Raw genomic sequence first — 27,326 nt, forward strand, 5'->3', positions numbered from 1 at the left:
ATGAGCGAGGGGGCGGGGCTAGCGGGCGCGGCCCGCGCGGGGATTGGTGGAGCCGTGGGTTTGAACGCGCGAGCGGCGGTTGGCGCCGCGCTGCCTGTGCGGGGCCGCTGCTCCGCGCCATGGCCGCGGGCTCTGTCACCGCAGCGGCGTGGGGGGACCGCGACCGCAGCCCCGCCAAGAACCCCGGCCGGCGGCGCTGGGCCCTGCGGGGCGGCGAGGAGGACGCGGATGAGGACCCCGCCGTGCTGGTCCTGAGCTACTTTTCCCGGCCGCCCTTCCTAAGCTTCGGCCGACTGCGTGTGGGCGCCTCCCGCACGCGTCTGCTGGGCATTGATAATCCCAACGACGATGATGCCGAGGTGGTCATCGACCGCTTTCCGGCCGCTGCCAGGGGCTTCAGCATTGAGCACCGCCGCTTCTTCGTGAAGGTACGGCGAGGGAACATGCCGTGGGTCGGGCGGGAGCTCTGGTGGCCGCAGGGCCGGGGGGCGAGGGAGGAGCGGCCCCGCCCGCGGCGTGGGTCTGTCCAGGGCAGGCAGCAGCCATCCGGGATGTGCCCATGGTGTGGGTCTGTCCCGGGATGTGCCCATGGTGTGGGTCTGTCCCGGGATGTGCCCATGGTGTGGGTCTGTCCCGGGATGTGCCGTGGTGTTGGTCTGTCCCGGGATGTGCCGTGGTGTTGGTCTGTCCCGGGATGTGCCGTGGTGTTGGTCTGTCCCGGGATGTGCCGTGGTGTGGGTCTGTCCAGCACAGCCAGCTGCTCTCCGGGATGTGCCGTGGTGTGGGTCTGTCCCGGGATGTGCCGTGGTGTGGGTCTGTCCCGGGATATGCCGTGGTGTGGGTCTGTCCAGCACAGCCAGCTGCTCTCCGGGCTGTGCCATGGTGTGGGTCTGTCCCGGGATGTGCCATGGTGTTGGTCTGTCCAGCACAGCCAGCTGCTCTCCGGGATGTGCCGTGGTGTGGGTCTGTCCAGCACAGCCAGCTGCTCTCCGGTTTGCGGGCCGGCCCGGAGCTGAGGGCGGTGTGTGTCGGGGCTCGCCCCGAAGGGCAGCGGGGATGGCGGGGCCGGGCCCTCAGCCTGGGGCTGTCGGCGCTGCCAAGGCGCTACAACCTGGCTCAACAGAGAGGTGTCTGCAGTGAGGATGAAAAAATAAAATGAAGTTAACCGTTCTTTGGAATTGCTGTTTTAAGGACAGAGACCTGTCAAAGCGTTTCAGGGCATATGTTAAGGAAAAAGACTGAGGGGAGAGGATGCTAGTTCAGTGTTCTGCACATTGACACAACGGAGAGCAAGGCATGCTTAAAACAGGATTAAACATTTATGATACCTAAGGAAACAAGGCAAATTGTGCCTAGTCCAATCAATGCCAGTTTGTAAACGAACAATTTAGACAAACATATGTCTACAATTATCTAGACTGTCCAGAGTGTTTGCCCAGAGGTAGAGAGGTAGAAACACTCTGGACATCTCTTGCAACTATGGGCTTATAAAACCAGGGTGAAGTCTCACTGAAAAGTGCTTCTTTTATTCTTAATGATATGTTCCTCTAGGAATTAGTTAATAGAAAGGTTCATGACTTCCTCGATAATTTGCAGTGTCTTACTTTTTTTCAAAGAACTTGTATGTCAAATTTGACTAAAAAAATTAATACTTATATTTAGGGTCATATTTAAGGTCCTAAGTTAATCGATCTGATTATTTGTCCCACCATAGTACTCTCAAAATTACCCTAGAGGAGTTACTTGGTTGAAATGTGCAAAAAATTATGTAATTTCTTGTACTCACCTTCACTCAAACCTTCTCTGTCTACTCTGTGTTATATTTATATGTATTCTTGTTTTCCAGTATAGTTTGGTTCAGAGGTATATGACCTTTTAGTAAGACAACTTTTTTGATAGGTGTTGGTTAAATTTACATGTCAAAGCGCAACATCAGCTTTCAGAGGGAAAGCAGGCATTTAAACATTTAATAGTTGTTTTTTATCATTTCATGTTGTCATATATATATTACTTTTATATACTGCCCATTGTTTGGTTGATTACTTGATCTTCAATGTTAGCTAAGTGTACCTAAATGCTAGATATTAATATTTTTTTTTCTCCAACAGTCAGGACAAAGAATATTTGTTTCTGTCACATGGACACCATTAGAAGAAGGAAAAATCAGAGAACTGGTGACTTTTGTTGTTAATGACGCTGTAAAACATCAAGCTGTGCTCCTCGGTGCTGCTGAGCAGCCCCCAAAGAAAAAGGTCTGTGTTTATCATATTTTAATTCTGTCCCTTTGGAGTCTCTGATGCAAATACTGTTTTTATTATTAGAAAATTCAGTGAAGGAAGACTGCAAAGTGATAAATGATGCTGTGGAAATGCCTATTGTCCTCAACTTTTTTTAGCTGGGTTGGAAAGTAGGTACTGATAAACTACAGTTTAAAGAATAAAACTGAAACATGACCAAATAAACTGTTTTCAAGCTTGCAAATAAGATATTGTGCATTTGTGATCAGGCGTTCTTTTTATAGTTTTTTTAAACTTTGGGTAGGCTAGTAATGTTTACTTTTACGTGTAGAAGAATTTAGCAAGTTAGCACACTAACTTTTATGTATGTTTCTTTTTCAGAAGAGTCTTTGGGATACATTAAAAAAGAAGAACTCTTCAGGAATATCTGCAATAAAAGTTAAGAAGAGTACTCTAGAAATTAAAAATGTTAATAAAACATTTCGAGTTTCTCAGAAGGTGGATAGATTTAGAAATCCCCTTCAGTCATGTGAGAATCAGAACACAGTGCAGAATAGTGTATCCCAAGGAAATGACCCCCTTGCTGGCTCAGAAAATCAACTGCCTCCATCTCCTATTGCACCATTGCCAGAGGAAAATGGCAATACTGTTCACACACCAGTTGCCCTGAGAAGGTCTACTACATTTGGGGATATTGCTGCCTCTGGAAACAAGGAGTTGTTGCCTGAGATAGATATCTGTAACATCAATAAATGTGTTACTGAGCACAATCAAGTGGAACCCCAAATTGCCTCCAGTTCTGCTGGATTAACACAATTGCCAATTTCAAATGACGGAGAAGTTCTTAATTTTACACTCTCACCAGTTTCCACTCCGGAACACTCAGCCTCTGCACCTGTTTTAATAAATACAAGGAGAATTTTAAGTCCAGATGCTTTTGTAAATGACAATTATCAAGTGGACATAGATGTAATAGAACAACCTTTTCCAATACTGTCACCTGATCAATTTGTGAAGGACAGTTTGTCAGATAAACCATCAAAGACTCCTAAACCTGAGGCAGCATTAGTATCATCCACCACAGAGACTTATGTTGTTAAGAGATTTCTACCCTCAAAATGGAAAAAAGATGGAGGTATGGAAACAGAAACACATGTTCACACAGAACATAGCTTAAAGGAAGTCTTGGAGCTGCAAAATGTAAAATCACAGGCATTTGATAGTAATAAACCCAAGGAGGATCACTGCAGTTTTCCTTCTGCAGAGGAACTTCAGACTGACAATCCTCAGAGAGAGCAAACAAAAAAGCGTCCAATTCTTTCTGTCACTATCACAAAAAGTAAACCCAGTGCTACTGAAGAGACGAGAACAGAAACCCGCCAGCCAAAATCTAAAAAATGTCTTAATAAAGCAATAATAGGATGTGCTAATGTACCTGGACATGTGGAAGCAGAAACATCTAAACACCTGCCAGTTATAGCTCCCATTTCATCTGAAAACAAGTGTCACAATGACAAGGTAAATTCATCTACTGGATCAACTACTTCGTGTCGTAAGAGGAAAAGTGAAACATATGTAGGAAATAGTAGAGTTCCAGCTCCAGTGCATGTGGAAGAGGTGGAAAGGAAAAGAGCTCTTACCTCTAGCATGAACAATCAAACATGCACAACCAGACGACCATCAGCCTTCATACCCACGAGTGGAGAGAGAGTAGGGCAGAGAAAGAAAGCTGGTGAGTGGTGTTTCCTTCATTTACCATTTTCTGAAAGATGCCTTCGATTAGGAAATGTGTATAGCAAACTGAACTGTCTAACAACAGTAGGTAGTATTTCATATTTCTGAAATCTGGGCTTTTGCTATTTGTTAGGTATCTGTGCTTTAAAAACCTGAAAACTAGGTTAGAGTTTTGATTATGTAACTGGCTTCAAATTTGCTTTATTCCTGTATAATTTGTTAATGACAATAATTGCTGAAGCATCTAAAAGCTCTTGAGCAAAGACCTTGTTACATAAATCAGATTTTCTGGAAACTTACCACACAATATTTGTCACATGTACATTTACTGTTGTGAATGTTTGCCTCCATTGCTGTTGTCACGTATTTTCAAAAGTAGAATCATGAAGATTGGAAAAGGCTCCTTGCAACATTGAGTCCAACCATTAACTTGGCACCACCATGTTCACCTCTGAACCATACCCCCAGGTGCCACATCTATCCACCTTTTCAACACTTTTAGGGATGGCGATTCCACCACTTTCCTGGGCAGACTGTGATAATTCCTAACCACCCTTCCAGTGAAGAAGTTCCTAAGTCTTTTTCATTCTACCTGCTTTTTACTGTCTGTGATTGACTTGTTGGCAGCCTTGTGTGGTTGTCTCTGCCTTATTGTTTGCTGATGCTTTGTTGCTTGAAGATCAGAAAATGCTGGCAGCTTGCATTTCAGTTTATTTTGGGTTTTCTAACTGTTCCAAACCCAAATATGCTCTGGAGCATGAAAGGAATGAGGGTCTGGAACTTAAAGATGCATTTAATTTGTAAAATATAATTACCAGGAAAAATTCACCATGGCTTTCAGATCAAAATAGCACATGCTGCTTTCTTCAGTTGACTGATCTGTTCTGTGATCTGGATTTGATTTGGGCCTTTCAGTAATGCATTTCCTTGTCAGGCTTTTAAAGATGGTCTGCATAAAAACAAAGTGCTGAAAGTATTGATATGCCAAAGGAAAAGGTGCTCTATCTACCAGATTATTTCTATTAGTCCTTTAGGAGAAAGCTAGATGGGCTGTACTGGGGCAGAGTAGATGGGAATAATCCCATCCCTTGACCTCTGGCCACCCCTCTTTTGACAGAGCCCAGGATTCAGTTCCCCTTCTGGGCTGTGAGTGTGCACTGCTGGCTCATGTCCAGCTCTTCATCCACCAGAACCCCAAGTCCTCCTCTGCAGGGCTGCTCTCTCTGAGCTCTTCTCCCAGTCTGTTGTCACCTGCAGATGTGCTGAGGGTGCACTTGATCTCTGTCTCTGCGTCATTGATAAAGTATTAAAGAACTCCTGTCCCAAGACAGATCCCTGAGGGACACTGCTCATCACCAGCCTTCACCTGGGCATACAGCCATGGAACACAACTCTCTGCAATTCCTTATCCACCCACTGTACACCCTCCAATCCATATCTCTCCAATTTGAGATGAGGATGCCCTGTGGGTCTGTGTGGAAGGCTTTACAGAACTCTGGGTAGATGGCATCAGTCAGCTTCCCTTGTTGACTGTGCAGAAGGTCACCAGACAGGTTGGGGCAATCTGCCCTTAGTAAAGCCATGCTCATTGTCTTGAATCACCTGCTTGTCTGATATGTGCTTTAACATCACTTTCTTAAGGATTTGTTCCATGATATTCCCAGACACAGAAGTAGGGCTCACCAGTCTGTAGTTCCCTGCATCCATGCATCTTCCTTCCTCCCCTTTTTAAATCATCGATATATTTCGAATGGTTCATGGGGAGTTACTCTAGTTCTGTACTTTACAAGTGATATGAACTTTTAATACATTTACTTTCACTGACATATTGTCTGTTGATATTTGTGTGTTAATGCTTGTAGGTTCTTCTCTTCAGAAGGCATCTAAAGCTACCAAGAGAATAAGTAAACCTGTCCCTGGACTGGCGCAGTCACACCTGGTATTTGTGAAACCACTGAAAACAGGTAGGCAGACTGCTGGTGTTTGGTAAAACACTGAACAGAAGGTCACAATTGTACTGCTGGTGTCAGATAAGACCTAGCTGGTTAGAGCTGAGAGGAAATAGAGGATAGGACCTGAAATGAACCAATGCCTAGTAGAATAATATGTGTAACCTTTTGCGATCTGTTTTGATTACCTTTAAGAAAATTGGTTGCAATGGTCACCTAAAAGCAGATGTTACTTTTTTCTAGATTGGCCTGTTAGTGTAAAAGCTACATTACAGTTCTGCTCCCAGCTTACTGATGGCTATCAGTTAAATGCCTCTTCCACATCTAAAAACATTTTAAGGCAACAACAGAATACCTCAAAAGCAAAATTTTTTTCCCTAAAAAAATAAAAATTCTGCAGAGTTAAGAATACTAAGTTGATCTGATCAGAAAAATGCAACTATAAAATAGTTCTTCCTGGATGTAATCCATTTCAGTTTGGGTTTACTCCATTGCAAATGGCCTGGGTTCTAGTTATCTTGTCTTAGTTCTAGAGCTGCAACAATTCAAGCCATGTTTTGTGGCTGAAATTTATTTAATAGTCCCTAATCTGCAAATCACTGAAGATTTTAGAAGTCTGCTTTTTTTGACTTTAGTGCTAAGTGGAGTGTGAAACATTAATCCTTTCCACAAAGAAATGTATATTGGTTATTGAACATTTAAAGTACTGTAAAGACTTAAGTTTTTTTTGTTTGTTTTGGTTTCTTTTTTGAAGTCATCCCTAGGCACCCAATGCCTTTTGCTGCTAAAAACATGTTTTATGATGAACGCTGGAAAGAGAAGCAGCAACGAGGTTTCACCTGGTGGTTAAATTTCGTACTTACCCCAGATGACTTCAATGTAAAAACAAATATCTCTCAAGGTAAGAGTACAATAATTTTGTCTTCTCATTTTCTTAACCTTTATGTAGTATAGTTTAGTAACACTAGCAAGTATTAGTACTCATTTTACACTAAACCTTTTCAGAGTCATGTCATATTTTCCCCCTTCTGGTAAGTGTGGATGGCTCACTAGCTCATGGCAAGCACAGCACAGCACACCCCTGCATGGGGAGGGAGGGTGCTCTGCAACAAGAATACACTGGAATGAGTGGCTGTGGCACTTCTCAGTGGGTGGTGAGTGGGGAATCTCCACCTGCTGGAAAATGTTATAACTGGCACTTTACTAAAAGGATAGCCTACTTTGTGCTCTATCTTTAGCTTCATTTGTATCTTAAAATTGAATTCCTAGCACTGCTCACTTATGAAATAAGTGTTCTTCTATTTAATAGTTGAGTAGTATTCCTGTACTTGACAACATATGTGTAGGGCAACAGCTGACATGCTTCCTGAAGGATAAATCATCAGTCAGAGTAAAAATAACAGAATGTCAACTTAAAGAGGGAAAAAGTGAATGAGGTGTGCAAAGCTGCCTTTATTTGAGATGCAAATGCATGTTTTTGTGTGTATTTAAACAGTAAATGCAGCTGCTCTTATGCTGGGGGAAGAGAACCACCACAAAATGAGCCTTCCTAAGGCCCCCACGAAAGATGAGGCGTCTCTGAAGGCGTACACCGCTCGCCGCAAGCTGAACAGGCTGCGGCGCGCGGCCTGCCAGCTGTTCACCTCCGAAGCCATGGTCAAAGCCATCCAGAAACTCGAGGTGGAGATCGAAACCAGGCGCCTGCTGGTCCGCAGGGACAGGCACCTCTGGAAAGACATAGGTAAGGGGACAGAAACCTGGAATCCTCTCCTCTTGTATGTAGGAAAAGGGTTATTCACACACTGAGTTTGCTTAATCTAAAATTGGTTAACAGAAATTTTTGCATTAATATGAAATGTTTACTGATCTAATATTAAAAATTTCTCTCTTGCAGGAGAAAGGCAGAAAGTCCTTAACTGGCTTTTATCTTACAACCCTTTATGGCTGCGTATAGGTCTGGAGGTAAGTGCACTGTGTATAGTCTGTAAACTGTCATCTAAACTATCATCTAGAGGTTGTTTTGGGTTTCTTTATATTTCTGTCATACTAGTTCAGGTAGGTGCAATTCAGTTACAGCATGATGCATACATATTTTAAATTGTTATAGCAGATTTGCTTTAAAAAAGTGATTACCTTATTAAGAAGGAAAATATTTAATCAAGGATAGTGGAAGTTAATTCCATGACCAATAGCACAAAAGCATTTCTCTATCAGTTTGACTTTACTAAACTGGAGAAGAATGTGGTTGTCTCAAAGAAGTTCCTGATGGATTTCTCAGACATAGATGATCATGTATGTTTTGAAATGAGAATAGATCTTTGAAATTTCCTTTGGCTTTACCTTTCAAGGACTCACTTGAAAACTGTTTGATATTTAGTGACCAATTGCCATTTATTATTTTAGAAATTCAATAATGTGTATTGTTAAAAAAATCACATAGTAGTTAAAGTGACTTTTAACACTGACCTCTGCTTTTTTCCCCTTCTTTCATATTAGACTATTTATGGAGAACTGATAGCTTTGGAGAGTAATAGTGATGTTATGGGTTTAGCAATATTTATCCTTAATCGCTTGCTGTGGAACCCTGACATTGCAGCTGAATACAGACATCCCGTCGTGCCCCACCTGTACCGGGAAGGTAACAACTACTTCCAAAATAATTTATTTGTAGCACTTAATTTTCAAACTGTCACTTAACTGAGTTCTGTCATTATAGGTCATGAAGAAGCTTTGTCAAAGTTCACACTGAAAAAGTTGCTGCTGCTGGTTTGCTTTCTGGATTGTGCCAAACGGTCCAGAATGATTGACCATGACCCCTGCCTCTTTTGTAAGGATGCAGAGTTCAAGGTGAGAGCTGTGATTTTTTGTCTCCCTCCAGTACTGTCCTAAGACTCAGTGTAGAATTTTTTAATTGTTTTTAATCTGTGTGACTTGCTAAAATAATTTTAAACAAAATACATCATTTTGAGAATTAGACAAGGAAATATGAAATGTAATTTGGGAGGGTCAAGGGATGAAAATTGTATTCTGATTGACAAATATTGTAGTGTTGAGATTTTTTTGTTTTTTTTTTTAAACTTTAGGCTAGCAAAGACCTTTTGCTTGCTTTTTCCCGGGACTTCCTGAGTGGTGAAGGTGACCTCTCCCGCCATCTGGGCTTCTTAGGACTACCTGTCAGTCATATTCAAACTCCACTGGATGAATTCGATTTTGCTGTAACAAACCTGGCTGTGGACTTACAATGTGGCATTCGTCTTGTGTACGTTGAATTCTATCAAAATATTTATTTTCTTTTATATCATACTTACTGTGAGCTCATCAGAGGCATTAAACCATGCAATTACCTTTGTTAGGAGAACAGTGGAGCTTCTGACCAAAAACTGGAGCCTTTCAAAACAACTGAGAGTTCCTGCAATAAGCCGGCTACAGAAGATGCATAATGTTGATATTGTTCTCAATGTCCTTAAAGAGCGAGGAGTGCTCTTGAAAGATGAAACTGGTAAGGCCTAGAAATCAGGGTTATTCTAAGTGCATCAGATAACCAGTGCACACTTTAATCTCTTGTTTTATTTGATAGGTGCCTCAATTGACTCCAGGGATATTGTGGATAGACACAGGGAACGAACGTTAGCACTGCTGTGGAAAATTGTCTTTGCCTTCCAGGTATTATTGAATTGCTTATTTTGTTTGGTTTTTGCTAGTTACAAAGGAGTAATAATGAAAACACCACTCTTTCAGGAATATTTGATGTATGTGAAAGCCTCTACTAATCAAATTTTAGACTGAAATAATTTGCTGCTTTATACTTTCAAAGCTCCGTGTAAACTTCACTAAACTGCTTATTGGTCCCTAACAATACAGCTTGGATAATGTTTTAAGTGTGCTTTTTCTTACATATTTCGTTCAAGTTTTTGAAAAAAAATTAGCTTTTAAGTTCATGCTGTATACTAGAAGAGTTGAAAGTAAAATAATGTTGATCTCCAACTGCAGGTTTGTTAATCTCAAACTGCTGCAGACTCAGCAACTGAAAAGGACATTTTGAGGTTACACTGATAAACAATTATAGAGTAATCTCTGAAACTACAGATCTTCTACTTTTTCTTCCTTTCATCTGAAACAGTTGATGAAATATTCTTGAAATAAGAATGAAGATTTCTTAGGCATTACTGCAATGACATTTCAAAAGTTAGTAGAGGAAGTAAAAATAGTTTTCTTAAAACTGTTTTAAAAGTTAGAGGGTATTTTAAAATACCCTCTAACTTGAGTCAGAGGTATTTTAAAAATAAATGTCCAACTGACAAATCCAGTTGGAAGGAACATAATGTATGAAAGGCAAAATAAGATAAAAGTTGAGGTGGAATTTCACCACTAAATAGACAAGTATGTAAGTGCAATTAAGTATATGTAAAGCAAGAATATTAAAGTCTTCGGCCACAGAATTATCACTAAGATAGGACAATATAATAAGCAAATGTAATTATTTTCTTTCTTAAATGCTGTTACACTATTAAGTAGTTAACTTCCTTCAGTTAGTTCTTCAGATGCATGTGTCTCAGTTGCATTGCTTTTGATTAGAGAAATAACTTGAGTAGTGGCTTTATCCAAGACCTGTGGATATGCTGCTTGTTCTCCAACCAGCTCAAGTTGTTGTGGAATCCCTTAAAAGAGGAGGGTTGGCACATTGACTCAGTGGAACTGCAGGCAGGACTCAGAAATTGTTGTTTCCTCTGAGAGCACGTTGAAATGACACAATTTCTCTGTTTCTCCCAACTATTAATGCAGTAACTCTTACAGAGAGCAGTGAGAGGGGTAGATTTAGGGTTGTTAATCTGCCATCTATGCTGGCAAATCCAGATTATCTACTACTGATTGTGTGGCAGGTACTGCTAAGAAGTGAGTGTAGATTCTCGTTAAAATGCCAAGCCTAAAGCTCTGCAGCTGTAATGCAGGACATGTCAGACTGTTGACATGTCCATCTCTTGTTTTTCTTCCTAACAGGTGGATGTTTTTCTGAACGTGGAGCATTTAAAAGAAGAAATTGAGTTTTTGAAGAACGCGCACAAGAGAAAAGCACTATTGGGTGGTGTCAGGACTTTTCCAAATGATTTTAAAGTACAGGAAGACAGTAGTAACTTCTCATCTCAGACTTACAGTGAAAATGTGAAACTGCTGATGGCATGGGTTAATGCTGTCTGTAGATTTTACAATATCAAGGTAAATAGGTCTTTGTACGCTTCAACAAGTACACCCTGTGCTGTTGTAACTCTTTACAGAGCAGAGTTCTTCAAACCATCAAATATGTAGTAGAAGTCAGTGGTAATTATTTATAAATAGTCTTCTGGACTTTGTTTAATCTGATTTGAAAAAAACATCATTCTATAAGTTTAGCTGCACTTCTCTTTTTAAACAAATCTGAGCCAAAATTTTCCCTTCAAGTTAGTCTTGTGCATAAAAATAATTTTAAAAAATTGAATGTTTTTTGCTGGAATGGGAATTGTTTGTGTACTTTCATTGAGCCTTCATTTTAAAAGTATTTGTGCATAGAACTTTTAAGTGTTTATAAAAACTATGAGAATTTAACTAATGTTTGGGATAAGGTCAGTTCATCTCCTCAGAGATGTTTGTTTAGAAGGGATATGTTTGCTCATTCCAAGAAGGGAAGCCCTGGTCAGAGACCTGATTCTGGTCGGAATATAGTAGCAGCTGCTAGTCTTTGTGAAGGATAAAACAGAGTTTTTAGGACTGATGCAAATTCAGAACTTATTTCTGCATTGAAAGCCTAGTATAAAGGTATCGATAGAAGTTTATTTGAGATCTTGCTGTGGAAAGATTGGTTTCATAAATGTTATCCTTGTAGATTCACTGTATAATCACTCACTCCTCTTTTGTTTCTGGACTCTCACTGTCACTGTACAGTTAATGTTCAAAGGAAACACTAGTTCTCTAATTTTTTATTTTTAAAAAATAATTTGCACTTGATCACATTTATAGGTACAAGAGAAGAAACTCTATATCCAGTTTATACCAATAATAATAAAAATTCAAGGAACTTATATTTTAATTTATTTAACAGGTGGAAAACTTCACAGTGTGTTTCTCAGATGGCAGAGTATTATGTCACTTGATTCATCACTATCACCCCTGTTACATGCCTTTGGAAGCTGTGTGCCAACGAACAACTCAAACTGTAGAATGTTCAAGAACTGTTACAGTGGGACTAAACTCTTCCTCCTCATCTGAGTCTGACACTTCTCTAAATGTTGTGGAAGAAATGTTTGATCAAAGTGAGTTATTTGATGTACAGAAGTTCATGTTAAGTCTATTTCTTTGCACAGTTTGATTGACTAATGTTTTGTCTTTACAAAGCTGTAACTTCCTCAGTCCTCTACAAGGAACTCTTGGACAATGAAAAGCAAAACTTCCAGCTGATCAATGCTGCAGTTTCTGACCTAGGTGGGATACCAGCAATGATTCATCATGCAGACATGTCAAATACAATTCCTGATGAGAAGGTAAAATGCCTTAAGAGTTGATATAAGCATGTTCTGCCCTCGTATGAACATGTTCTGGTCTTTTGTACAGCTCTTAGTCTGCTGTGTTCTGTGTTTCTGTAGGTTGTTATCACCTACCTGTCATTTCTGTGTTCACGCCTTCTCGATCTTCGCCAAGAAACTCGAGCTGCACGATTAATTCAGGCTGCTTGGAGGAGCTACAGGCTGAAAAGGGAACTGAAACTCTCTCAGGTACTCTTCGCTTGTGTAATATTCAAAGCTTCTACATTAAGAAAAAAATATAAATTCAATGGAAAATATGGGTTTGTTGGACTAATACTGGCATTTAAACTAATGGGTGCCATTTCTGTCATCAAAATATGTGGCCTTCTGGGTGGTGTAACCTACTAAACTCCACTTTTCTTTTAGACTTCTGAAGTAATTGCAGGTGTTTAGAGGCTACTGGGTTTTTTTTTTGTGTGTCACTCCTTAAACTCTTCTCCCAATAGTTGAAATAGAAAATAGTTGCACTGTTGCCTTAAAACTGAAGGAGTAGTTAATTCCTATTAATGTCTATAAGATGAGAGGAGTAATTAAACTTTTGTGTGGATTTACTAATTTTGTTAAGGAGCTAAGCTTCACCAGTCTTTTGAATTGAATTTCATGAGTTCTGGTATTCTGTATCTTGATTTTCTGGTAGTTATACCAGATTTAGTGAAGATTTTAAAACTGACACCTTAAGGTTGATAAATGCCACCACTGTGTCTTGCTGGGTTACATACTGGTGTTGGAGCAGTGTTCAAGTGAAATATTCCAAGAATCTATGCTGTAGAAAGGGACAGAGGTTCTCTTTAGGTTTTTTCATTTCCAGTTTCTTTGCTGTATAAAATCTACACAACCTTAATGAAGATGACAAAACATTCCCTTTATAACGCTTTTGAAATAACTAGTAGTAAAGATACTAGTGGGGAGAAGGAATCAAAACTAAAACCCTTTAAACATTGCAGGCATTACTTTTAGTAATTAATCTTACAATGTGCACATATGTAGTATAATTTTATGACATTGCTGTAGATAGTTATTCAAATCAAAAATTTGAAAATGCCATAGCAAATGTTCAGTGGAAATTGACTCTTTGTAGGAAAGAGACAGAGCAGCTCGGATAATTCAAAGATCTGCAATGAACTTCTTGGCTCGCCGACGCATCCTGAGGAAAAAGAACGCAGCCATTTTCATCCAGAAGCACTGGAGAGGATACTTGGCCAGGATGGCTGTCTTCAATCTGAAAAAGGCAAAACTGGAGGAAGCCAGAAATAAATCTGCCACAGTCATTCAGGTAATACGATCTAAAGTGAGATTGCATGGCAAGGAAACCCCCTGAAACCTCTAAGAAAGAAGAACCTCACTAAGGACCATCTGTGCTGCTTGCAGCAATTAATGCTTTCATGAAACGTGATACTTTTTTAAATTATTTTTCCCCCTCTGCATTTGAGAGGTTTATTAAGTTTTTGTCTCTAGGGAAAGATGGTAATGTGCTATTAAATTAACAATTACTCCTTCTTGGTGAATATTTTGGACTACCATAAGCATTTAAACATAGGGCCTTAAACAGTTAATGTAAGGAGTGATGAGATTGTGTTGGTTTTCTTCTTTGCAGCTGCTGAACACTACTTAAAAAAGCTTTAAAAAAAATTAAAATTACTCTCCTAGTGTAACATCACCTGCAGTGGGCACATTCAGAGTGGCAGACATGGGAATGGTACTTGGGGCAGTTAATTCAGTTTCTCAAGATTCTTTCACTACCATTGCCCAAAATAAATATTGCACTAAGACTTTTTAGAATATGATACTAAAAAATTGTTGATTATTCAGATAGTATAAAAGGGAAACTGCTGTTGCCAGGGCAAACTGAGGTTTTTCCCAGAACTTAAAATGCTTAAAAACCATTTAGCTTTTGCTTTTTTTCTCTCTTTTTTTAAAGTAGATTTCTGGAGATTTGACTTCTTAGGCATTAAGACCCAGAGATGAGCTCAGTTGATTAGAGCACAGTGCCAATAAACACCAAAGTCATGGGCTTGATCTTGGTATGGACCATTCAGTCAAGTGTAGGACTTGATCTTTGTGGGTTCCTTCCAACTCAGAATATTCTGTGGTACTCTGATAAGTATAGGAATAAGAAATCTTATGAAGTCTGAAGATCACAGTCCTCATTCATGCTTCTCTCTACATACTATGAAGAAAATACTAAATTTTTTTCTTTTTTTACCTGCAGACTTATTGGAAGAGATACTCTGCAAGGAAGAGATACTTACAGCTAAGACACTGTGTTATTTTTGTGCAAGCAAGGATAAGGATGGTGAAGTCTGTTGCTGCATACAAACGAATTGTTTGGGCTACTGTTACAATTCAGAGACATCTGCGTGCAACCAAGTTGGCAAAAATAGATCGGCAAAGATACGAAATCCTAAAGTCTTCAGCACTTACTATTCAGTCTGCATTCAGAAGATGGAGAAGATACAAAATTCAACAGAAAATTAAAGCAGCTTTGGTGATTCAAAGTTATTTCAGAAAATGGCAATCTTCAAAGCTGGCTAAGAGAAGGAGGGCTGCCCTTGTCATACAGTCTTGGTACAGGATGCACAGAGACCAGAAGCAATATCTACATGTTAAGCAAAATGTTGTCAAGATTCAGGCTTGGTACAGGTGTCAGCTGACCAGACGTGTTTACCAGGAGCACAGGGCAAAAATAGTGATAATTCAGCAGTATTACAGAGCTTATAAACTGGGCAAAGCTGAGAGAAAGTCTTATTTGCAAAAGCATGCAGCAGTGATAGTTCTCCAAGCTGCTTTTCGAGGCATGAAGGCACGAGAGCTGTACAGACAAGCAAAAGCAGCGTGTGTTATTCAATCACTGTGGAGAATGAAACGAGAGAAACAAAGATTCCTGCAGTTGAAAAAATCTGTTACGGCATTGCAGTCACATGTGAGAAGATACCAACAAGTAAAAAGATACAAAGAGATTAAAAATGCTGCTTCCATAATTCAAACCCGGTATAGGGCACACGTGGCTGCTAAAAAAGCAGCTGCTGCTTTCCAGAGGGTGCGCCTGGCTGCCATTGTTCTCCAGGCTGCCTACAGAGGGATGCAAGCCAGGAGGCAGGCTAGGATCCTGAGATCCGTCATCAGAATTCAGTCCAGTTTCCGTGCTTATGTCGCTCGGAAGAGATTTAAAAACTTGAGAGATGCCACCGTGAAGATTCAAGCCCTTACAAAGATGAGGCAAGCCCGTAAGCGTTACTGTGCACTGAGGGAAGCAACGCTTTATGTCCAGCGAAGGTACCGCTCTCAGAAACATGCTCTTCAATTGAAAGAAGATTATAGGAAGTTGAAGAGAGGTTGCATAAGAATTCAGGCTCTAGTTCGAGGCTATTTCGTCAGGAAACAAATCCAGAGGTGGAGGGAAGCTGCAATATTACTTCAGGCCTGCTACAGAATGAAAAGGGACCGGCAACAGTACTTATGCATCTACAGTGCTGCCACTGTCATTCAGCAACGTTATCATGCCTGCAAAAAGGCCCGGTGTCACAGGCAGGAGTTCTTGCAAGTTAGAAAAGCAGCTGTGTGCTTACAGGCAGCCTACAGGGGTTATAAAACACGCAAAAGGCTGAAACTTGAATGCAGAGCTGCTGTTAAAATCCAGGCTGCTTTTAGAGCTCATGCTGCACGAGTGAAACACAAGGCAATGGTTCAGGCCTCCATTGTGATTCAGAGGTGGTACAGAAGTTGTAAGGATGGTAAGAGGCAAAGACTGAACTTCTTAATGACAAGAGCAGCAGTGCTTTCTTTACAAGCAGCTTTTCGTGGCTGGAAGGTGCGAAAGCAGATTCAAAGACAGCATATTGCTGCTACTAGGATACAGTCTACCTTCAGAAAATTCATGGCTGTGAAGAAATTCAGGCTCGTGAAGCACGCTGTGCTAACCATCCAAAGGCATTACAGAGCCAGGGTTCTAGGCCAGAGACAACGGCAAGAATACGTTCAGCTGCGAAATGCTGCAGTGTATCTTCAGGCACTGTGGAGGGGGAAAGCTGTGAGAAAAACGATTCAGAAGAAACATCATCTTGCAACAATTATTCAATCCTATTACAGAATGCACATAAATCAACTAAAATACAAGAAACTAAGAAAAGCCACTTTGGTGATTCAGAAATACTACAGAGCCTACTGTATAAAGAAAACCCAACGGGCAGTTTATCTAAAAACCAAGGCAGCTGTGTTAGTCTTGCAGTCTGCTTACCGTGGGATGACTGTGAGGAGACGACTGAACAAACTAAACAAAGCTGCTACAACTATACAAGCTGCCTTCAAATCTTACCTTGTCAAGAAGGAATATGAAAGACTTAGATCTGCAACTATAGCTATTCAAAGGCGTTACCGTGCAGTAGTTCATGCTAAATGTCAGAGGCAGAGGTATTTGTCTTTAAAAAGAGTCACAGTCCAAGTGCAGGCAATTTACAGAGGTGTAAGAGTGAGGCGACAGGTTCAGTGTATGCACCAAGCAGCTGTTTGCATCCAAGCCACATTTAAGATGTATTTCATGAGCAAAAAATATCAGTCAATGAAAATGGCAGCAATAAGAATTCAAAGGCAATACAGAGCATTTCGTTTAGGTAAAGTACAACGCAAAAAGTACTTGGAACTAAAGAAGTCTGTTATTATCCTCCAGGCTGCTTGCAGAGGCATGAAAGTCCGACAAGATTTAAAAACTATGCACCAGTCAGCAGCAATAATCCAGTCCTATTATCGGATGCACAAGCAACAGAGGGATTTCAGAAAGTTGTTGCTTGCAACGAGGCATATTCAGCAATGGTTCCGTGCTTGTAAGGAGAGAGACGCAGAAGTTCACAACTACATGATTATGAAAAATGCTGTACTGCACATCCAGGCTGCGTTCCGTGGTATGAGAACAAGAAGACTCATCAGAACCATGAATGAATCGGCTGTGATTATTCAAAGAAGATTTAGAACTTTCCTTGAAAGAAAACGTTTTCTTTCCATTAAGTCAGCTGCTGTTGCAATTCAGAGAAAATACAGAGCAACAAAACTAGCAAATATTCAGCGTCAAAAATATCTCTCTCTCCTTAATGCCACTGTTATCATACAGTCTGCTTATAGAGGATTCGTGGTAAGGAAAAAAATGCAGCAAATGCATCAAGCTGCTACAGTTATTCAAGCAATGTTAAGAATGCATAAAATTTACACTTCTTATCAAGCACTCAGGCTTGCTTCTGTAACCATACAGCAACATTATCGAGCTTACAGGGAAGGAAAGCGTGAGAGAGAAAAGTACTTAAAAGTGTACAATTCTGTTTTACTTCTTCAAGCTGCCTACAGAGGAATGAAAACAAGATGTTTCCTGAGGAGCCAACATGAGGCAGCACTTATAATACAGAGAAACTACCGAATGTATAGACAGTACTGTCATTACAGAAGAGTTCAGTGGGCAGCCCGGCTAATACAGAGGAGGTACAGAGCCCACAGGCTCAGGAGAATTGCTGTAGAGAGTTACACCTCATTAAAGAAAGCAGCAACTTGTATCCAGAGGGCTTTTCGAGACATGCGAGCAAGAAGACAACAGCGAGAAATGCACTGTGCTGCAACTGTGCTTCAGAAAAACTTCAAAGCCTTCCGAGAGCGTCAGCGATTTCTCTCTCTTAAATCAGCTACTCTTGTCTTTCAGAGAAGGTACCGAGCTTTGGCTCTGGCAAGGCAGCATGCTTTGGAATATCAGTCTCTCCGCAGAGCAGCTATTCACATCCAGGCTGTGTACAGAGGTGTCAGGGTGAGGAGGAGCCTCAAGCACATGCATTCAGCTGCCAGTAGAATACAGGCAGCCTACAGAATGTTCAGGGATAGGAGGGCCTATCAGAATATGAGAATCGCAGCTGTAGTTATACAGAACTACTATCGATCCTACTTGAAAGGAAAGAACCAACGCAAGAAGTATCTGACAATGAGGAATTCCATTCTTGTTATTCAAGCAGCATTCAGAGGCATGAAGGCACGGCAGGAGCTGAAACTCCTGCATGTTTCAGCAGTTGTAATACAGTCCAGCTATCGCATGTACGTGCAACGTAGGTATTACAAACAGCTGTGCTGGGCTGCCACAGTCACACAGCAGAGGTTCAGAGCCAAAATGGCAAGAGAAGCTGCCATGAGAAATTATGCAGAAATAAGGAAGGCTGTCATTTGCCTCCAAGCTGCTTTTCGTGCTAGGAAAGCCAGGCAGTTGTATAAAGCCAATGCTGCTGCACGGCACATTCAGTCATTCCTACGAATGTGCGTGGAGAGGAGACGCTTTCTTGCACAGAAAGCAGCTGCAGTAGTGATCCAGTCCACGTTCCGATGCCAAAGAGCACGGGCTCGCTATGTGCTGCTCCGGAGCGCCGCAGTCGCTGTTCAGAGGTGGTACAGGTTCTGTCTCAGGGCTCGTTCTCAGAGGGCAGAGTACCTGGCTCAAAGACAAGCAGCAGTAGTTATTCAGTCTGCCTTCCGAGCTATGAAAGCAAGAACAACAGCAAGGCAACTACGAGCTGCGAGAAAGATTCAGGCTTTCCTTCAGATGGCTCTGCAGCGGAGAAAATACCTCCAACTCAGAGCAGCAGCTGTGACATTGCAATCCTATTACTTAATGCAGAAATGTAAATCCCAGTATATGAGCTATAAAAGAGCAGCAGTTGTCCTGCAGCGGCGCTACCGGTCCCACCTGGCTGTGAAACACCAGAGACTGGCTTACTTAGAAACCCGGAGGAGCATTATCCTTGTGCAGGCCACAGTCAGAGGATACATTGACAGGAAGAGGTATCACAAAATGAAAGAAAGCACAATTAAAATTCAGGTACTTCTGAGTGATTAATACTGGGATTTGGGTGTTTTGGATTTCATTTGTAGGTGTTCTAAAGATTTACTGTTCTTGCAAACCACAGTTTAAAACTAAAGTAGAATCAGTTTCTGGAGTGTACTACAGGGCAGATGGATAAAGCTTGCTACCACACTACACAGAAATAAGGTTCTTTGAGACAACTGAATTTCACCTCTGAATATTAGTGGCTTAATGAACATTTTCTTTGATATGAATGAAATATGAATGAAAACTGTCTTGATGTTGTATGAGAGGGCGCTGGTGGTGGGTATAAAGTGACATAAATGGCAAAAACCACGATTGCTGCCTTCTTAAGGACTCATGTCTAGGAAGGTGTGAATAAATCAATCATGTTAGTCCTCCTAGGTTTACTAATTGGCCCTAGACTAATCGAAGTGCCTAACATTTTGAAAAGGAATTTGAGGAAGGAAATTCCCCCAAATCCAGGAAGAAAGGGAAATAAATCGTCTCTGATAGTAGTTTGTGGCCGTGAGAAGCTTGATCTAACAGATATCCCTGCCCATGTTGGGTGGGTTGGAACTCAACCATCTTTAAAGGCCCCTTCCAATCCAAACCATTCTAGGATACTATGGGAATTTCTTAGGTTGGTTTTACTCTCTTGTTGGAGACCACAAGATGTGATAGATGTGCTATCGTCACCTCCATGTTTTGGGGGGATTAGTAGCTGATTAGTTATTTTCTGAATGTTTAACTTATACATCCTGAACATACATAAGAATGGTTACTTTCCCTAAAAGGTAGAAAAAAATAATTAGTTTGGACATTGGAAATATGTTTATTTATATAATTGTTTTTATAACAAGCCAGTTAGTACAGTTGTATATAGAAATATGCAAATATTCCCAGCTGATGGGATGCAAGTGATGAAATATTCCAAGTTTGTCCTTTTCTTTGAAGGCCTGTTTTCGTGGATTTATTCAGAGACAGAAATATCTTCTGTGCAAGTTTTCTGCTGTGGTAATACAGCAGCACTACAGAGCCCATCGGATGCGAAATATTGATCAACACAGGTTCCATCAAATGAAAAAAGCTGCCATTACAATTCAGGTAATCATAAAAGTGTTTTTTTATTGAGTGAGTTTTTAAATCTCTTGTGTTTGTTTCCTCACAATAGTTATTTTTGCAGACTAATATTAAAGAGTGGCATTTGTGCTATTTCCCGGAATATGTTTCACTTACTTTTGAAAACATCTTCTAGTTGTGAGAAATTAAATATCTGTAGTATTTTAGAGATAAAAATACTAAAAATTGTTCCTGTTGATGTGTTATTTTTCTTTTTAATTTCATTCATTCCATTAACTGTTCTGATTTCTCTTTTTTTTTATTTCTCTAATAGGCAGCATACAGAGGTTATAAAGTCAGGCAGCAGTGGACTAGCAAAGTGAGAGCAGCACACGTCATCCAGGCATGGTTCCGAGGTCACAAGGCACGAAAGGAGTACACGGCTGTGCTCAGAGCTGCCCTTGTTATCCAGAGTCACTTCAGGGCCAAACAGCTGCGGGCTCGGTAACGCTGACTCTGACATACATCATTCTGCTGTTCAAAGCTTTCATTGTGTAATGATTTAGTGCTGCACTGCACTCTTCAGAGCTCTTCAGGTGCTCAGGCTCTGTCCCTGCACAATCTTTGTAATGTGTGTGTGTGTGTGTGTCTAACCCTACTGTTGCAGGAGGGGCTATTCTTTTGCACAAGATTTTAATTACATTTAATTTTTTCCTGAAGTGAAGCTCCTTCACAGATTTAAATTATGGTTATTTGGGCTCCAGAAAGAGTAAGCTTTGATCTTTTTATCACTTCCCTTTTTTTGCAAGAAAAACATTCTGGATATTGTTAAAATTCCAGCATACAAGTTGTAGGTTGCAAATCTATTTCATTTTAATCCACAATGGAATAGTTACACCAGCTTATGTTTATTTTGCTGTGAGATCAACCTGGTAGCTCATCTCATTCTGAACTGTCCCATGCCAGTAGCAGTAGGGAATACTCTTCAGTGTTACAAGGTCCTCCCTCACATCCCTGCTTTTTCAACATCCATGCCTATTCCTGTTATTATCCTTTTATGAACCATTGTATGTCAGTCTGTCCAATGCCTTTCAAACTGCTGTGTCCCTCTCCAGCCTTCTTTGGCAGTAAGTTAGGGAAATACCTCCTGTGAGAAACCAGAAAGTATCTTCTGTTTAAAATCAGTCTCTGCCAGTGTTGCTGGCTATTCCCATTTTCCCTAGATCTGGTTGAGAACAGCTCTGCTTTCCCAATATCTATCTTCATGATTTCATAAACCATCGCTGTTTTTTTACATACAAATGCATTTCCATGTTAGGTTTTTGGAAATGAAGTCCTGTGCCCTTACCATCCAAAGAGTCTGGAGAGCGACCCGCACTGCTCGAATGCTTCGGCAGGAGTTTCTGGCAACCAGGAGTGCTGCAGTGAAGATTCAGCTGGCATACAGGCAATACAGGGCCAGGAGACTTCTAAGAGAGGTATGTTTTCACTTGCACTCTGATGTGTCGTGGTTACTTTAATAGCTTTCAATACATGTGAGTGATTTTTTCATCAATGTGCAGAAGCATAGAAAAGGTCGAACCAGAGCAAAGATTGAACTATCTTCAAAATTATTTAATATCCTTTTTTGCTTTAAGGAGCAGGATTGATTCTTGATTTTGAACAGTTCCAGTTGTTGAATTACCCCTCTATGTACTGATACCAGAACAAAATGCCAAATTTTCTGCTGGCTTTCTTGCTTGCAAAAGATTAAGCCCATATTTTGACCCCATTTGGGTAAGCAAAAAGACCTTCCAAACAGGAAGTGCATTTTATATAAACTTCTACTGTATGACTTTACTTGCATTTCTTATTCCATTTTTGCTCTTATGATGGAAGAAAATGCCTAGAACTAAAAAAAAAAAAAAACCAAAAAAAACCATATATTGATCCTATCATGAATGAACAAAAGTTTAATTATCAATGCATTCTTCAATATCCTTTTCAGAAGCACCAGGCTGCATGTCTGATCCAAAATGCATATAGAGGCTTCAAGGCAAGAAGGAAATTTGTTCAACAGAAAACTGCTGCTGTAATTATCCAAAAACATCTGCGGGCTTGGCAGGAAGGCAGGCTTCAATTTATGAAATACAATAAGACTAGAAGAGCTGTCATTAAACTGCAAGCATTTATCCGGGGTTATTTAGTCAGGAAAAAGGTTGGTATAATTCAAATTAAAACTTTGCTTGGGATGTGAAATATCTCTAGAGCTGTTTTACCATTAATTCTGACTGGCAAAGAGAGGAAAACTTGATTTCTCAGTGTTGAAATAGAGTTCTTGTTGGCTGCTTTGAGTATTGGGCAGGTCAGAATAGATCAAACCTTGAGCCTTGTCTTAGAGTCTTTTATAGAACTAAAGTAGATTTTCACTGTTGGGTCTTGTTTTAGCTTCTGGAATCTTTGTGGCTTACCTATAACTGATAATTCTGCACACATAGGCTTGCAATGAAATTGTTCTCTGCTATGTATTGATGCTGTTTCTTACAATCACTGTGTTACCATTTAGAGACCTAGTACTGCAGAGGGGTAGCTTACTTTAGTTCTGAGGGATTTTCAGTATCTAGTAGTATATTGCTGTGGACTGTATTCTTTGTGTGGATATCCAGCTATGTCAGAGTGTGAAAATTAATGATGTCCCCTGTTTTGTTTTCCTTCTACAGATTTCAGAACAGAAACAGAAGAAGAGACTTCTTTATTTTACAGCAGCTGCATATCATCATATCTCTGCAATTAAAATTCAAAGAGCCTACAGGATTCACCTCATCTTAAAACTTGCACAGACCCAGCTCTCATCTGTTCTTATTATACAGGTTGGTCTGATTAAGGCTGAATAATTTGTGTAACAGTCTAATTTGTTTTCTATGAGCTACGCTGTAGCACTAAGACAATGTTGTTCCTTCACATGTGAAAATAAAGCTAAATTATGGAGACTATGATTTACTAAATAATGCTGCTTATACACAGCTAAGCAAGCTCTGGAAGCTGAAGCATTAGAAAGCTGAGAATGGATGGGAAAGTTTGTTTCCTTCAGACCCTCAAGCTTCCTAAAGAAATCTGAGTGCTGTCTTAGCCTATTTCTTTATATCCTACTGGAGGTAGAAAAGATCAGACACAACAACCTGTAAGGTTTGTGAAATGTAGAGCATCTCCTTACATGAACAAATCCCTTGGGTTACTGTGATTTATTTGGTTGGATGCTTCTGATCTGCCAGTGCTATCAGAGCCTGTGTAGGTTGCAGCATTTTAATAAAGCCAGGTTTTACTTACCTAAAAACAAGGTCAAAATCAAATCTATATTGCAGCACTACCAAATAGTAAAAATCATTTTCAGGTCTCCAAACTGACCATTAACTTAGTTCCAGTATGGGAGGCCAGCACCGGATAAATGTAGAGGCTGAAGTAGGAGCTCTGAAATTGCTGTTCTCTGGTCAAGGATGTCATAGCAAACTTTGCCCTTCTACTTCTCTATACATAGAAATCTGTTATTTCTCCCTATAAATTAGATTTTCCCTTTAAGTCTAGAGAGAATGGATAGAAAAGGAGTTTTTTGCTCTGGTTTGGAACACAGTACCCTGTCTCCATGCTTTATTTATAGAAGGGAATAAAACAGAGCTGGGAAATGAGAAAAGTGGAGTGGTGGTTCTCCTTAGAAGCCAGCCAAGAGAAAGATAACTCCTAGGGCATAGTAATGCTGGACACAAGTACAATATATATTGGGAGAGTTTACACATTTTATATTTTGGTCAGCCCTGAAGTGGTCTGAAACCATTCTATCTATCTCTTCCTCTACCCTTCCTTCTCCACCCTGCTTTCCTCAGAATGCTTCCCTAGTGGCTCCTATTTAAGATTCCATTGGGCAGTGTTGCATTTCAGCTGCACAAGGCCAGTCAGAGTCATGGAGGTTTATTTGTGACTGGTGATGTTTATTAAGCTTGTGTTAAAACACTCAGCTTGTATCAGCGCTCATCTAGGGTGGGAAAAGGGAATGTAAGGGAAGAGTTTCAAATAAAGGAAGGTACTTTCATTTTAAACAGAGATGGTTCCGAGCCAAAATGCAGCGGAAGAGGTTTTTAAGAGATTACCAAAGAGTGGTTCGGTTACAGCGCGCGGTTCGGGGCTGGCTGAGTCACAGGAGCGCGGCAGCAGCCGTCATCCAGAGGAGCGTGCGCGCATTCCTCGCCCGCAGGCGCAGGACGAAATTTGCAGTGGGAATAGTTAAATTCCAGGTAAATTATTTTCTTTCTGTAAGAAAATAACAGGTTTGGGTTTGTTTATTTTTATTATCTGTTGGTGGTTTTTTCCTCATGGGTTTTTGGGGAGAGGAGAGATCTTTGCTTTGGTTGATGACTTTATCAGTGAAATTGCAAGCCAAGTCAGCTTTGGTTTGGCCATGAAAGCTGAAGTCAAACAGATCATGAAGGAATATTAAGCAGATAATGGTGAGATGACTTAGGTGAGAGTGTGCAGACTGAATATGAATGGATTTTTTTGCCTTTTGTCTTTAAAGTCCAGTATTTGGAAGATAAACACTGAGTCAATAACTTAAGATTGAATACCCAAGGTCATTCAGTAATTTGTCAGACTTGTGTAAAACTGATTTGGAATGGCGATGGAAGTTCTGTTGTCTTGTCTCTCCTTAACATCTTTTTCTCTTTGTGGAATTCGTTTTCCGTAGGCTTTGTGGAGGGGATATTCTTGGAGAAAGACAACTGACACAGCAAAAACCAGAGCTTTAAGATGCAGTTTAGTAAAGGCCAATGAAAACTTCAGGGAAGAAAACAAACTGGGCAACAGAACTGCAATTGCAATTGACCACCTTCTAAAATACAAACATCTGTCCTACATTCTTGCAGCACTAAAGCATCTTGGTCAGTATTTTGTTTTATTGTAACAGATAAATTTTCAGAATGATAAAAACTGGATTTTTTTTTTCAGCTGAGGAGAGCTCATAATGATAATTTAGGCTTTCTGCATGACTATAAAATGTGAGCATTCGAGGGTATAATGGGGGGTTTTCCAGACTAAAATTAGATTATTGATTTAAGAACAATGTTCAAATGGTTATGTAGAGAAAGGAAATCCTGTATGATTGCTCTAATTTCCTGTCAATCCTAGTAGTGCTATACCTAACATAAGTTAATTATAATTTTTATTATCAGTATATGTTCTCTGTGTCTGCTTAATTTTTAGTCTGGAATATTAAAACTATTGCTTTAGAAACACTTAAATCAATAATTGCAGTTTTTACTTTGCACTTCTACTTAAAAACAGAGAAATTCCTGATTTGCAATAATTTTGCAAACTTCAGAGTTTTTTATTTGTTTTTCTTTAATTGTTTTAGAGGTGGCTACCAGGCTGTCCCCAGTGTGTTGTGAAAATATGGCCCAGAGCAGAGCAATGTTCAGCATTTTTGTTCTGATTCGAAGCTGCAACCGAAGTGTTCCATGCATGGATGTGATCAGATACTCAGTTCAGGTTCTACTCAATGTTTCAAAGGTAACTTGAATATTTTCTTTTGCCAGTTTGTAAGCAATAGGCTACTTTATTGTAGTACTTGTTTATCCACAAAATTTCTGAAAAAGTCTGGAGCCACAAGAGTAGTAGTTTTGAATAAAAATAGGTTCTGAATTTTCACTGTTATTTTTAAACCAGTTATTTATGTACCTTGTAGTAGTTACATGGAAACTTTTGGTGAAAAAAATATTTCATTACCTTAAGGCATTACAAGGTATCACAAGTATTTTTTAAATTTCTCTGAAATTATTCTTATTTATTTCTTTATTTTAAATATAAAATGGGTTTCTAAACAAGGGAGGAAACACAAAGGGGACCTTTTTATCATCTATTACAATTGTGTAAAGCAATTTGGATATTGCTTGGATACCAGTTCAGCTACAGATTTATTCTAGGGGAGAATATGGGCTTTGCTTTTTCCTTTAACCTCTAAATAGTAACTTGTGAAGTAAGGATATTTTAAAGATCTGTCTATAGAAGCTCTCCTGTCTCTTTCTTGTTTAACAGTATGAAAGAACTACTCAAGCAGTTTATGAAGCTGAAAATTCTATAGATACTTTACTAGACCTACTGCAAATGTACAGAGGCAAAGCTGGGGACAAAGTTTCAGAGAAAGGAGGAAGCATTTTCACAAAGACCTGTTGTTTGCTGGCCATCCTTTCAAAGGACTCAAAAAGAGCTTTGGTAAGACCTAAATGTTTTGGGTTTAATGGTTTAATTTGACATACTTCTCTTGCATGCTTTGGTGGTGGTTGCAATTTTTCCCCTCCTGTACCTATTATGGATGTAATATTAATTTTGACTAAACTCTGGTTTAAAAAATGTATTTTCAAGATGGTGAGCACTCATATTTTCTTGATTTAAGCTGCTGTTGAACTTGCAGTATTGACTGTGTGCTGTTTTCACCTTTCCTCAGGAAATCAGAGGCATGCCAAGAACTGTTCCTTGCATCCAGAGCCTCTATAAACTCACAGCTCGGAAACACAGGATGGATGCAGAGAGAATACTTGTGAAGCAGAAAACAAACACTGCCTTAGGTGGGAGCTCCTCTGTTCCCGTAACTCCTCTAAGAATAAAAACAGTTTCAAGGTAAGTGCTTAAAAATTAGTCTTCTATTTCTGCTGTGACACTGAAGTGTTCTAATGCAAGCCACTAATCTTTTCACAGGATTAAACCAGATTGGGTCTTGAGGAAAGATAAAGTGCAAGAAGTCGTGGATCCTCTGCAAGCAATTGTGATGGTGATGGACACACTTGGTATTGCCTGCTACTGAAATGTAAATGATGTATAGGAAGATATGTTTGTACAGTATGTATGTAGTAAAATGGATAAATGATTTTGAAAAAAAGCAAATAAGTGTTAAATTACTGTTGGAAATGTTTTTTTAGATTGGCATTAACATTTTGGTAACTTTTTG

General features: G+C 40.0%; 1 protein-coding gene across 1 annotated transcript; it reads left to right on the top strand.

Annotated features, from left to right (window-relative positions):
* The first annotated feature begins 119 nt into the window (after nt 1-119).
* Nucleotides 120-27,320, top strand: ASPM (assembly factor for spindle microtubules). Its single transcript, XM_033068103.1, has 29 exons — nt 120-428; nt 2,109-2,252; nt 2,619-3,969; nt 5,834-5,935; nt 6,675-6,821; nt 7,416-7,661; nt 7,815-7,882; nt 8,417-8,558; nt 8,637-8,767; nt 9,004-9,179; nt 9,274-9,419; nt 9,498-9,583; nt 10,919-11,134; nt 11,994-12,204; nt 12,287-12,432; nt 12,535-12,663; nt 13,553-13,747; nt 14,684-19,309; nt 20,252-20,401; nt 20,691-20,860; nt 21,675-21,834; nt 22,344-22,553; nt 23,056-23,205; nt 24,430-24,621; nt 25,071-25,263; nt 25,737-25,891; nt 26,417-26,593; nt 26,826-26,998; nt 27,077-27,320. Exons 1-29 carry the CDS (start codon nt 120-122, stop codon nt 27,180-27,182), a joined length of 10,407 nt encoding a protein of 3,468 aa, XP_032923994.1. The 3' UTR covers nt 27,183-27,320.
* Nucleotides 27,321-27,326: the final 6 nt, after the last annotated feature.

This window comes from Catharus ustulatus, chromosome 9, assembly GCF_009819885.2.
Source record: "Catharus ustulatus isolate bCatUst1 chromosome 9, bCatUst1.pri.v2, whole genome shotgun sequence".
Taxonomy (NCBI): Eukaryota; Metazoa; Chordata; class Aves; order Passeriformes; family Turdidae; genus Catharus; species Catharus ustulatus.

Coding starts and splice junctions, on each gene's coding strand:
- ASPM (XM_033068103.1), top strand. CDS start 120: ATGGCCGCGGGCTCTGTCACCGCAGCGGCGTGGGGGGACCGCGACCGC. Junction 8,559..8,636: donor GCCCCACCTGTACCGGGAAG/GTAACAACTACT, acceptor CTGTCATTATAG/GTCATGAAGAAGCTTTGTCA. Junction 19,310..20,251: donor AAAGCACAATTAAAATTCAG/GTACTTCTGAGT, acceptor TTTTCTTTGAAG/GCCTGTTTTCGTGGATTTAT.